A 13,402-nucleotide genomic window follows, 5' to 3' on the forward strand; every position below is an offset into this window, starting at 1 on the left:
AGAATTAGCAGAGGTGATGGACAGAGTGTAGAGTGGTCAAGAAGAGGAATTCTGCATTTCAGATGATGGAGATTTACGGTTCCGTTCCAAACTGTGTGTTCCTTCTGATGCTAGGATTAGGAAGACCATTTTGGTGGAGGCTCACAAATCTTTGTATACGATTCATCCTGGCAGTACGAAAATGTATAGGTATCTGTGAGAATTTTATTGGTGGAGTGGTATGAAGAGAGAGATTGCCGAGTATGTAGCCCAATGTTTGACGTGCCAGCAGGTAAAAGCTAAGCACCAGAGGCTAGCGGGTCAGTTGCAGACGTTATTTATTCTAGAGTGGAAGTGGGTTCATATTTCCATGGACTTTGTTTCAGGGCTGCCGTTGACATCACATGGCCAGAATGTGATTTGGGTGATAGTAGACTGGTTGACTAAGTCCGCCCATTTTCTGCCTATCAAGATCAGCTCTTCCCTTGGCCATTTAGTGAAGATTTACATTCAAGAGATAGTTCATTCTCATGGGGTGCCTGTATCTATTGTGTCAGATCAAGACCCGCGATTCACGTCACAATTTTGAAGGAGCTTGCAGGATGCTCTGGGGTCTCAATTATCGTTTAGCACGGCATTCCATTCTCATTCAGACGGACAGACTTGGAGGACGATACAGATACTAGAAGATATGCTTTGTGCATGTGTATTAGATTTTGGGGCTAGTTGGACTCAGTTCATGCCACTGGTGGAGTTCACGTATAATAACAGTTATCAAACCAATATTGGCATGGCGTCTTTTGAGGCTTTATATGACAGGAGATGCCGATCTTCTTTGTATTGGGACGAGATGGGTGAGCGGCGAGTTGTGGGTCCAGAGATGGTGCAGCAGGCATATGATAAGGTTCGGCTTATCAGGGATAGAATTAGTGCAGCTTAGCGCCAACAGAAGAGTTATGCCGACAATCGCTGCAAGAATTTGGAGTTCGATGTGGGTGATCACATATTTTTAAAGATAGCTCCGTTAAAAGGAGTTACGAGGTTTGGTAGGAAGGGTAAACTTAGCTTTAGGTTTATCGGTTCATTTGAGATTTTTGAGAAAGTGGGGCCAGTGGCCTACAGGCTAATTTTGCCACTTATATTATCCGGGATACATGACGTATTCCACGTATCTATGTTGAGGAAATATGTCCTAGATTCTTCTTATCTTATCAATTATGGTGAGTTAGAGTTCAGTGATTCGCTAGTCTATGAGGAGGTATCAGTGCAGATTCTAGACCAAAAGGAACAAGAACTACGTAATAAGAAGATTCCTCTAGTAAAAGTTTTATGGAGGAATTACCCAGTAGAAGAGGCTTCTTGAGAACTCGAGGAACAGATTAGACAAAAATACTCGCAACTGTTCCAAGAAGATCATATGTGATTAAGAAATGTGAGTAAATATGTAATATTTCTTTTGCAGGTACATGTAATTCTTTAATTAGTAAGTGGTATTTTAGTTTTGGGGGAATTTTCTTTTGGTATATGTACTCTCCCAGGACTTGAAATGCAACCACGGTATTCCTCCGTCATAAGTGAGGGCAAGTAATAAAATAAGTAGACCATTTTGTCTAATAAGGGATGTTAAATTACATGAATAGTAAATTTCGAGGACGAAATTTTATAAAGAGGGGAGAATGTAATGACCCGAATAATAACAATGTAATTTAAATCAAGCGAAAGGGAAATTGTCAGGGCCTCGTCGACGAACACAGGGAATTTGTCGACGAGGGTATAAGAGGATCTCATTGATGAAGACAGGATTCGCCGATGAGGAAATACTGAGAGAGATTTTGGGCAGTCTGAATTTCGTCAACGAGGAGTGGGTTTTGTCTATGAAATTATTAAAGGACATGTCAACGAGATGACGTGGCTCGTCGACGAATCCAGCCCTATAAATAGTGAAAAACTCGGATTTTGATGAAATTCAGCGTAGAAACTCCCTCTCTCTCCTCCCTTCGGCTCCCTCTCCTTCTTTCTTCAATTTCGGGCCAAATTTCTACTGGTTTGACGATCTGAAGTCACTATGACGCTCCTGGAGAAATTCTCTCCATATCTTCCAAAGCGGATCGTCAGTGGAGCTGAGTTGAAATTCGTCCCTAAGTTGATGTTAGGCTTTTTATGCCAAATTTCGTCTTTCCTTAGTTATAAGAAAGGTCAATTACGAAGAAATACTGATGTTTGGTTCTAGGGGTTGTCGTTTTTAGGGCTTTGATTAGGAAACCCTACGGGTGTTAGACTAGGATATTTTAGGAGCTTTCTTAGTAGTCAGGTAAAGGAATAAACTAAAACAGTTATTTTTTAAGAAAAATACTATTATTTATGAGCAAATTGATTTTCTGAAAAATATGTACCATATTTGATCATTATGGAATAAATGCATATTTGGGAAAATACTGCTGTTATACGAGAATTATGATTTTAGAATGAAATGTATGATTTACCTAGCTTTGTGTGGTATGAATGTTATTTTTCATGAAAAGTATTATGATATGGAAGATTTTATGAGTAAAACATGTTTTTTGAGGAATTATGAAATAATACAGTGCATTATAGTTTTGAAAATACATGATAACTGATTTATTTTCAAAATGATATGTATAAGATATTCGGCGTAAGGCTGTGTTTTACGTATGATTCGGGCACGAGGCCGTATTTATGAAATGTTCGGCGCGAGGCCGTATTTATGAAATTATAAAAGATGCTATATTATCATATATTATATGTTATTAGAATCCGAATGTTAGTTTAGTTCAGTTCAGGAGCACGGTACCGTAGCTTATAGATCAGATATCTATGATCAGATTGGTGCTAATCACCCCACGAGGGGGTGGGAGATGGATAGTTGATGTGACTTTCAGTAGAGTGTGGACATCCACCTAGCAGTCCGGACCAGGGTGTGGCGGGCCCATCGTACTTATAGACATTTTTGACTCGGCAGTGGTCAGCCAGCCATTGTGGGGTCCCACCTTCGGGCTGCACAACCGGTCATGGGGGGTAATACATGATATCAGCTAGCTATCCATCTTGGGTATGTTTTCAGTATTATTAGTTATAACAGATGTTTTATGTATGATATGATTTATTAACAAATATGAAAATATATGATTATTCAGTACGATATGATGAATGTTTACAAATATATGAAATGTACTGTATATGTATAATTGTATTAAATGTTCATGTTGCCACACAACTGTATTTAGTTTATTTTCACTTATTGAAAAGTGTCTCACCCCCGAACTTAATTAATTTTTCTGGGGACCCTAAGAGACCGGCGGGTCATGACCGCCGTTGAGCTTATTGAGTTACCCCACTAGGAGGGTAAGATTTTGTACTAGAATCAGGATTATTTTGTTGTAAGATCCTAGGTCTATTTTGATGTTTTGGAGATTGTGTTCAAATACTGTATTTTGGTAATGTAGTAGACTCTGGTATTATGTAATTAATGGATTGATGGATGTAAATTATTTTTACTGCTACTTAAGTTTTCGCTGTTTATATCAGGCTATCCCCGTTACTCATGAGTTTGGGTTAATGTTATTATTATTAATGTTTATTATGTGATAAGTTAAGTAGGACGTTTCATTAACATTTTCTATCTATTGACCCAATAATATTCTTTTTCTTGTATGAGCTCCCAAACTGTAAGTTTGGCCATCAAACACTACACAAAGTATGGTCTTATCCATATTTTTCTCTACTGACAATAATTTCTAAAACTAGTTCTTATTATGACACCCAAATTAAAATGTATAATTTTTTTTAAAAATATTTTAGAACACAACTACCATATCTCCTCTCCAAGCAAGGCAATCTTTTACAAAAACCTAATCACCAAGTTAACAATTCAATCATATTTTGCAAGCTTTATTTTTGACATTGCATCTATATTTATTAATTCTTAAAAATCACTTTAGAGATCTTGGAATAATTTGTTAAGAATAGGAATAAGACACATATTTGAAATTTTGGTTATTGAGGCTTGCCACATTTCTACATTACAAGAAAATATTAAGTACACTGAGTGTACATATTGGATCTAACATGATTTCTTTGTATCTAAAAAACTATGTAATTTAGTGAAAATACTACACATGTTGAAATCATGTTAGATTTGTGCATACACACGGTATATCTAATAATTTCTCTTAGGTTATAGATAGAACAAATGAGAAGTTAACAATTGGGTCAACATTTGTCCACCCAGATGATAGATTCAAGACATCCTAATATACTTTACTGTAACATAAAAACTTCTCAAGCCCATCCCTTACTTTGGTATAAGAGAGATCCCCTAGAATATATCCTGAGTCCTCTAAGTCACTTTTATTTGTCTCTTTTCAAGTGGTCGTGAACAAGGATTGATTCATAAATATTATTTAATTTCGACAGAGTTATTTATTATGGTCCAATTTGACAATTTGACGAAGTAATGTGATACCTCCATAATGAATGGTAAAACATTGTAGTTTTAAATTGGTTTTAAAAAATGAAAATTGTAAAAAAAAGAAGAAGAAAATGATAGAAAAGGCAATTTACCGAAAAGAAAAAGTACAGAGCAACAAAAAATTCTGAAACGGCATCTAGCATCGCCAAAAAGGCGGCCGCTGTACGCGGCCTCTCTCTCTCTCTATAAAGGAATGCTGAAGCCGCGGGGGAGAGGTTGCTTTCTGGGATGTCACACTAAGAAACCAGAGAGAGTCCTCGTAGCTAGAAAGCAACCCCAGCTGCGCTCTAGAGAGAGAGAGAGAGAGAGAGAGAGAGAGAGAAAGAGAGAGGGAGGGAATTGTTCATCTCTGTGAATTGTGCTAATGCGGTTGCCGTTGAGGTGGATGGATTCGATTACTCATTGTTTGTTGTTTAGTTTTTATATAAATAGAAGATTGTTTATCTTTTTTGTGGCTCACGATTTAATCGTTGGAGTTTTTGATTGTTCGTGTGTATTTGATCTGGATAGCTTGTTGTGAGGATGATCTTGTGAATAGTTTCGTTTTGTGGCTACGACGTGTTTTCGTTTTTTCTTTTTTAATATTTTTTCGATCGATAGAGAATCCTGCAGATCCATGAGATATGCAATTTAATATTTTGATTTTCATTAAAGGCTTACGAGTTTGGTGTTTTTGATCAATGCAGGTACATTCTTGCTTGAATTTGATTTGAATTGGGCCCAATGCCAGGTACTTCATTTTAAAAATTTGATCTTGAATTTTTTGAATTTTGGTATAGAAATGTTGCATTTGTCTCTTATTTTGGTCTTGAATTTTGTATTTCTTAGGAGACATGCTTCTACTTCAGGAAGATGAAATGGCGAGACGATCTGATCTTGAGACATCTGAAGATGACCGACGAAGGACTCGGATAAGATCTCTCAAGAAGAAGGCGATCCACGCTTCGACAAAGTTTTCACATACTCTGAGGAAACGGGGTAACCGGGTGTGTGACATCCAATACCCAGCTATTTCAATCGAGGACGTTCGGGATGCGGAGGAAGAGAAGGCAGTGAATGCATTTCGTCAGATCTTGATCGAGAAAGATCTGCTTCCTGCTCGGCATGATGATTATCATACCTTGCTGAGGTTAGTGAACCTATGAATGATGGGTATCCTATAAAAATATGCATGTTTATTTTGGCCATTGAGACTGTATGATTATAATTATGGCTTTTAACTCATGCTCAACGTCTTGGTCTTGATTTTTTCCAGTTCAGTGAATAAACAATTAGAAAAGGTAGCGACATTTTGTGTCAAAGTAATGATGTAGAGTCTGAAGATGAATTGGTTCGTGATGCAATTGAAAATTCATTCCTGAAAATATATAGTGGCACCTAGTGCCTAAAATTTAGACTTTAATCTTTCAGGTTAGCATTATCAAATGCACTTACTAGATGGGCCACTGAATTTGTTCTGCTTTCATATCTTCAAAAAGTTTTTTTTTTTTAAACACTTGAGCTTGAATTAAAGGTGAGCTTATAGCTAGGAAAGAGGCAGAAAATATCAGATATAGAATAACGCTGTGTATGCTCAATGGAAGAATTGCTAATGAGTTTTATTTTAAAAATTGGGAGAACTATAAGTAAAATTCTGTATGCTTCTCTTGCTTTGGTTGTAAAACTGAACTGGTTTGCACTAGAAAAAATGGAAGCATTCTGAACCCTGAACCATGCTCTGAAAGCAATGCAACCAGTGTGATGGTGCTGACCGACCTTCATTCAAAATTATTTTTTGAGCTCTTTCTTTGAAAAGCACAAATGCATTCTGTTGGTGGCCTTCTAATTTGTAACACAATGTTATTGTAACCAATGTGATGGTGTTGAGCTTCCTTCTTTGAAAAGCACAAATGCATTCTGTTGGTGGCCATCAAATTTGTAACACAGTGCTTCCATTTGAAAAAATAGAAGCACTCTGAACTCTGAACCGTGCTCTGAAAGCAATGCAACCAGTGTGATGGTGTTGACCTTCCTTCTTTCAAAATTATTTTTGGGGCTCTTTCTTTCGAAAGCACAAATGCATTTTGTTGGTGGCCATCAAATTTGTAACACAATGCTATTGTAATATACATATATAGAAGATGTTATATTTGCATATCTCAAACTTAGTGTATTTTGAAATTTGAAAGGATAGGGCAAAGTCTTTTCTTGAAGCAGTTAAGACATCACCAAAGTATTCAGTTTTGCTAGTATAAGAACGGCATTGAGTGACTCAAAAGTGATGAATTATATCAGTTACTGTGACCATAGGATGCTAACAGTATAGCCTCTCTGCTTGGTGCACATGGGAAAGGTTGCTTTTAGAGACACTTTCTATATTGGTCCTGCAACCCCGTTACACAATATGATCAGTCGAGTTCTCTTTCATGCCATCCTTCCCCATGTCAAAATTGTGTTTGATGATTGCCTAAGCCAAATTCATTTTACAGTGAACTCTGATTCTGTTCTTTCTTCAGTCAGGGCTCTGATGAATGTATTGTACCCACGAGAGACTCTTTTTTGATTTCAAAATGATGAACATTCAACTATAAAAATCACTGCTATATTAGCTGTGCTAGTGTAGTATTGTTCTAACGTGAGTTATAGTTGATTGGAAAAACAAGTGGAAAGAAAAAATATAAAGAACTGAGGACAGAAGTCATTTGTTTTTTTGGCCAACTCTACAAGAAGCACACATCAGAAGGTTACAGCTGCTCTCAGTCTCTTTGGAGTTTTCAGTTTTCACTGACTGGGATGATAAAATTCTTTCTTTTGGTAATGATCCTTAAGCTGTCATCAGCACGCTAGTTGGTGCTGCCTCCATTATCATTTTTGGAAAGCTAGAAATGCAGTTTTGTTTGAGAATTATTTTTCCGTTCGTGACACTCTGTTCCATTGCATTTTATTTGATGATAGGGGGAGATGTTATGATATTAGGAGATTTAGGAACTTTAAGCTGGAAGCCTTTGTCAGGTTTCTTTCTTTGAGCTGTTATATTTTTTCTTAATTTCTTCCAAAATAAATAAATAAATAAATAAATAAAGCACATCATTTTAAGTAATATACCTCTTTGCATAAAAGTGGGGTAAGGTTGTGTACACCTTGACCACCCTCCCCTTACCCTCACACAGCAGGGAGCGTTATGGCCCGAGGATGCCTTTTTTTTTTTTTTTTTTTTTAAATCTTCATATGACACCATGACTTAGAGTCAGAGTCGCAAGATCAAGGTAGGTCATGATGGATCTTGTGCTTGTACTAAATAAAATCCTGTTGCGGTGATATGCATTCAATTTTACGTTCACAGGCATCATGGCATATAATTATTACCTGCTCAATTGAGGGACTGTAACAGAGATTTATCTCTTTTTCATAATAAAGTTTATTGCTGCTGCTTCTGCATGCTTTATTCAAGGCCTGTGCGCTCAAATGCCCCATGAATCATTAGGATGTTGCAGAAGAATGCTGGTTTGCATCTATTGAAGCTGGATTGTTTGTTTATCTGTTTTGTACTTGTCATGTGCCAGTGACATCTATTGGGTACATGTTTTATACATTTAAACAATGCATCTTCATTCCGCTTCTTGTTTTTCATTTTTTTTGGCTAAAAAATAGATTTATAGTTCTAATTAGTATGGACTGAATGTGTCACAAAAAATTAAAAGGCATCGTGCATATACTACAGGAAAATTGGTTCTTATTATTACCTCCTTAAAAATCTCTCTCTCTCTCTCTCTCTCTCTCTCTCTCTCTCTCTCTCTCTCTGTGTTTTTCATAAAATTTGGATTAATTACTGTGTATTTTCTTCTAAAAGGTTTTTATGGGTTTTCTTGCTACAGATTTTTAAAGGCAAGGAAGTTTGACCTTGATAAAACAGTTCACATGTGGGCAGAAATGCTTAACTGGAGGAAAGAGAATGCAGTCAATTCCATTTTAAAGGTGAAAAAATGAATTATATTGTTTTTTGTTTCTTTTAAAGGACAAAATTTTCTGTATAATAAATTAGTCAGAATTGGATGTTGTGATCCTAGGAGCATGAGGCTAAAATTCTAGAAAGATATCACAAACCCTTGGTTTCTAATAGATTTTAGCCCGCATTGGGTTGTAATATTTGCTAGCAATGTGGATCTGACATCAAGTTATGATTTATGGAGAGAAGGAAAATAGCAAAGATCTTTACACTGTAGCCTGGATTGAATAAATGAAAAATGAATTTTTTATACTTTATTCACAAAGAGAAGACGCATTCCTCGAGAATTCTGAGCTATTTGCATCACTCTCACAGCCATTACAAGTTCTTCTTGAGACTCCTTTGAGCTAGGCTAATCTTATATATGCAGTTGTTAGAAAAATAATATAGCCTTGAAAGGAAGGGAAGGCTATAGTCCGTTGCAAATGAAAGAAAACTTGTTTGGTTCAAGAATGCGGCATTCTTTTGGTTGCTTTATTTTGAATTTTGAGGGTTATAGCCGCTAGTATGGTTATTTGTACCTGTAATATCCAGAGCAGGAACCTTTGAGTTTCTAAAGTATTCCAACAATAATTTGTTGCAGTAGATAGTGTCCATCTTATTGCAGTGACCTACCATTCTTCTACATCTATTAGCCAACACCTTACCCCTTCTTTGCAAATTATCAGCGATCAAATCTTTTCCCGACATGTTCCATATGCAGAAAGCACAGCTCCCTGGGTGTTCATTGGCTTTTGTTTTTTTCCCTCTTCCTTTGGTTGCTCCATTTCAGCCATTGTGTTTTTGCTATGTTTGGAATTATTTGGGTGATGTTTGAATGATTTGGAATGTTCTTGGTGATGTTTGAAGAAATTAGAGTTTCTAGATCTTGTTTAAAAAAACCTTTGAGGTTTTGTTGTGATGTGGTTAACTTGATAGTCATTGCTGGTTTGAACTTGGAGTCCATTGAAAATTAAGAGAAGCATATTAATCAATCGAAAAGATGTTGCAGTCATACAAATTTTCAAATCAGAGGAGCATGCCTAATTCTAATTCCCTTCGCAACCTAAAATCAATACCCAACCATAACCCTAAAAAATTTGAATGAACTTAATGAAACCTTAGAAGAATAACCTAAAAGCCCATGCTGCTGTCCACACTAAAAACCAGCCTAACTCTTAGGACCTAAATAAACCTAAGAAAACCCTAGAAACACCACACACAGCAGCCCATGCTACTGCCTAAACAAAGACTCAGCTGAAACTCCTAAAATAAAACCTGAACAAGCCTAATAAAACCTTAGAAGCACCACACAGCAGCCCATGCTGCTGTCCAAAAAAAAAAAAAAATCCAAGCTATAACTCTCAAAATAAACCTAAGCAAGCCTAATGAAACCCTAGAAAACCTACACACAGCAGCCCATGCTGCTGCCTAAATAAAAGCCAGCTATAACCCTTCAAATAAAACACTTAAATGGACATTAGAAAAACCACACAGCAGCCTGTGCTGTTATCTAAATAAAAACTCAGCTATACTCTAAAAAAAAACCCCAAGAAAATCTAATGAAACCCTAGAAAACCAACACACGGCAGCCCATGCTGCTGCCTAAATTAAACCAGCTAAAGTTCCTAAAATAAAACCTAACGAAACCCAAGGAATCCCTCCCCCGCCTCCCCCACACAGCAGCCCATGCTGCTGCCTAAGAGACTGGTTCCTTTCTGACTCTAGGGCCTCTTCCATGGCATTCTTAATTTCATGAGACATGGTGGCAAGAGGAAAAAAAGAAAGAGCTATACCTGTACATGAATCACAAACAAACAACAAAGAAAAACGGAGAAGAGGGTTGGTTGCATTCATGACAAGGTATAGCTCTAGTGTCCTACACACTGGAGCTCTACAACGTTGGCTCTATACTATAGTATGGGTACAAGGTTCTAGTGCACAACTTTGGCTCTTATTTATGACTCTATAGGTTTTTAGACCGTCCTTGCTAACACCGTGAATGGCTAGCAAGACCCCCCATCCTTGATTCATGAAAGCCTTTGGGCGGATGATGTTTAGTTTGAGTGAGGGATTTCGTCAGACCCATGTGTAGGGCGATGCCTCACAAAGGGTATGCTACTACCCCTCCCTAATTCTAATAAGTTTGAATCTATACCCTTGTGCAGTGTTGATGCATTGTGTGTGCTGGAGGATCATGCAACAACATCATAAAGATCAAAGGAATATACAAGTATTCACAATGCAACATTCAAGGAACAAAAATTAATTTAAAAAAAAAAACAAAAATAAAGAGGAAAAAACACACACAGGATGCAGCTCAACTCTCTAAGTGTCTCCAGTGGAGTCTCCAAGCTGTCGACACCGGATTCTGGTCCGAGGATGGTTTGGGATGTGTTGACGGATGGGAAATTAGTATGCCATGGCGATCCAAAAACAAGATAGTAAAAACGCGGTGGAGTAGACTTAATAAAATACAAAGAAGAAAAATTTGGAGTCGCCACCTCTATTATTAATTTTTTTTATAGGGAAAACAAAGGAAAAAACCCTAAAAAGGTTTGTAGTTCAGAGGAAATGGGTTCGGGAGTATATTTGTGTGTAGGGAAGGTGGTAGACCAATCATTCTAAGGGGGATTAGCCATCCAGCAACCTACAACACCCATTCGAAGAATGGTTACCGCTATATGTGTGTGTTTCCTAATTAGGAAATAAAAAGAAATAGGAAGAAGGAAGAAAAGCCCCCTTTTGATCATCTTGTGAAGAATCACTGTCCAAAAGTCCAAATAAGCAGTGCTAAAAGCCTTGACATACGCTTGTTCGAAAAGGGGAAGTTGGCCTTAGAATATCCTAAGTTGTGAAAAGAAACAAAGATGATGAAAAAAGGTTTTGATTGATCGCCTTGGATTCAAAGATGACTTGTTCCTTTGGAATTATGATTTAGAAAACCTCAACATCAAAGTTTTAATTTCAATCATGGATTGGATAATGTGAATGAGGTTTCTAGTTTGAATTTTGAAGAAGTGATTGAAATTGAAGAAATTAATGTTGATGAAGTAGAGGATTCCTTGATTGACACCAAGCTTTAATAAAGAGCTGAAATAATCCATCATTATTGGAGAGTTGAAAATTTTAGATTGACTATCAAGGTTTAATTTCGAGATAGGGTTGACTCTTAATGGAAGATTTTGAAGATCCTTGATTGATTATCAGGGTTTTAATGCAAAAATGGTTCAACCCTTGATTGGACATTTAAAAAAACCCTTGATTGGGAATCAGGGCCTTAAATGCGGAGATTTAGTCAACCCTTGATTGGAGATTTGAAAATCCTGAATTGGAAATCAGGGTTTTAAAATGCTGGGATTTAATCAACCTTTAATTGAGATGTGAAAATCCTTGATTGGAGATCAGGGTTTTAATGCAGAGATTTAGTCAACTCTTTAATTGGAAGTTTGGGAATCTTGGATATTTCAATTATTTTGATTGGATTGAGTATCCTTAATTAACAATCATCATTTGTGAAAAAGATTTGAAATTTTGAAAAAGTAAGTTTTTGAAAGACTGCTAAATTTATCACTGACCATTAAAGGTAAGGATCTGAAATTTTGAAAAGGGAAAGTTCCCATTTTGATAAAAGGAAAGTTTTTGAAAAAACTACTATATTCATCATTGGCCATTCAAAAGGAAAGGATTTGAGAATATTCGAAAAAAAAAGTCTTTTTTTTTTTTGACAAAAGAGAAGTTTTAGAGAAGCTGTTAAATCTGGGAGAGTTTAAAAGGACATTTTTCTTCAAGAAGAGAATAATTCTAAATTCATTCCTAGCTTTAATCCGGTGGCGTAAATGTCGACTCCGTTCGCTCATACGGGTTTAATGGAGAGCACTTGCCGCATGCCTAGTGTTGAGAAAGGGGAGAGTACCATACGATGAGACTCCCCTTACCATCCCATTGTCAGCCAGGTTAAAGTTTTGCAACAAACTTAGAGAAAGAGAGGACATGCTAACCAAAAGGGGAATAGGACAGCACATATGCTTTAAAGAGAATCTAATAATAAGCAAGCTCAAATAAGCTAAAGCACATTGGAGGTGATTTATGATGCAAGAACAAGTGTAAACTCATGTTAGAAGCAAACTTTCAATGCCTACAATTAACTATCATTAATAAAACCAATTTCATTCATGCCATGAGACCCTTTTAAAGAACATATTTCTCCAAGTAAGAGAGTAAAGGAAATCTATTTTACCCATGTAAGCCACTAAATTGAACACAAAGGCTGCCACAAATGTGCATTTATGCATCTTTATTCCCTTCAAGAGACAAATCAAAAAAATGATTTGAGCATACAACCATGTAAAGGTTCATGTTGATCAAGATGGAGAACAAATCGCCTACATGCATCCATTCAAAATTAAGAGATGCTTACTAATCAATTGAGCAACCAATACGCCATCATATTTTATTTCATTCAAGAGCCAAGGTAAAGTATGACTCGAGCATACAAACATGTAAAGGTTCATAGTGATTGAGCAAAGACTAAATTACTATCATGTGTCCATTCAAAATTAAGAGAGGCATATTAATTAATCGAAAAGATGTTGCAATCATACAAATTTTCAAGTGAGGAGCATGCCTAATTCTAATTCCCTTTGCAACCTAAAATCAAAACCCAACCATAACCCTAAAAAACTTGAATGAACTTGATGAAACCTTAGAAAAATAACCTAACAGCCCATGCTGCTGTCCACACTAAAACCCAGCCTAACTCTTAAGATAAGACGTAAATAAACCTAAGAAAACCCTAGAAACACCACACACAGAGCAACCCATGCTACTGCCTAAACAAAGACTCAGCTGAAACTCCTAAAATAGAACCTTAACAAGCCTAATGAAACCCTTAGAAGCACCACACAGCAGCCCATGCTGCTGTCCAAAAAAAAAAAAAAAACACTCAAGCTATAACTCTCAAAATAAAA

At 36.6% G+C, this 13,402-nt stretch overlaps 1 protein-coding gene across 6 annotated transcripts in view; it reads left to right on the top strand.

Annotated features, from left to right (window-relative positions):
• Positions 1–4,590: 4,590 nt before the first annotated feature.
• Positions 4,591–13,402, top strand: part of LOC131155622 (phosphatidylinositol/phosphatidylcholine transfer protein SFH9) — a 29,692-nt gene continuing 20,880 nt past the window's right edge. For all 6 annotated transcript variants that reach the window (XR_009136862.1, XR_009136863.1, XR_009136864.1 and 3 more), the window contains exons 1-4: positions 4,591–4,849; positions 5,155–5,198; positions 5,297–5,597; positions 8,323–8,422. Coding sequence is in view for 2 of the 6 variants with exons in the window: in XM_058108873.1 (XP_057964856.1) it covers positions 5,192–5,198; positions 5,297–5,597; positions 8,323–8,422 (408 nt within the window). In the remaining 4 variants the exon portion in view is untranslated. The remainder of the gene's footprint in view (positions 4,850–5,154; positions 5,199–5,296; positions 5,598–8,322; positions 8,423–13,402) is intronic.

The sequence above is a fragment of the Malania oleifera genome, chromosome 5, assembly GCF_029873635.1.
Source record: "Malania oleifera isolate guangnan ecotype guangnan chromosome 5, ASM2987363v1, whole genome shotgun sequence".
Classification (NCBI taxonomy): Eukaryota; Viridiplantae; Streptophyta; class Magnoliopsida; order Santalales; family Ximeniaceae; genus Malania; species Malania oleifera.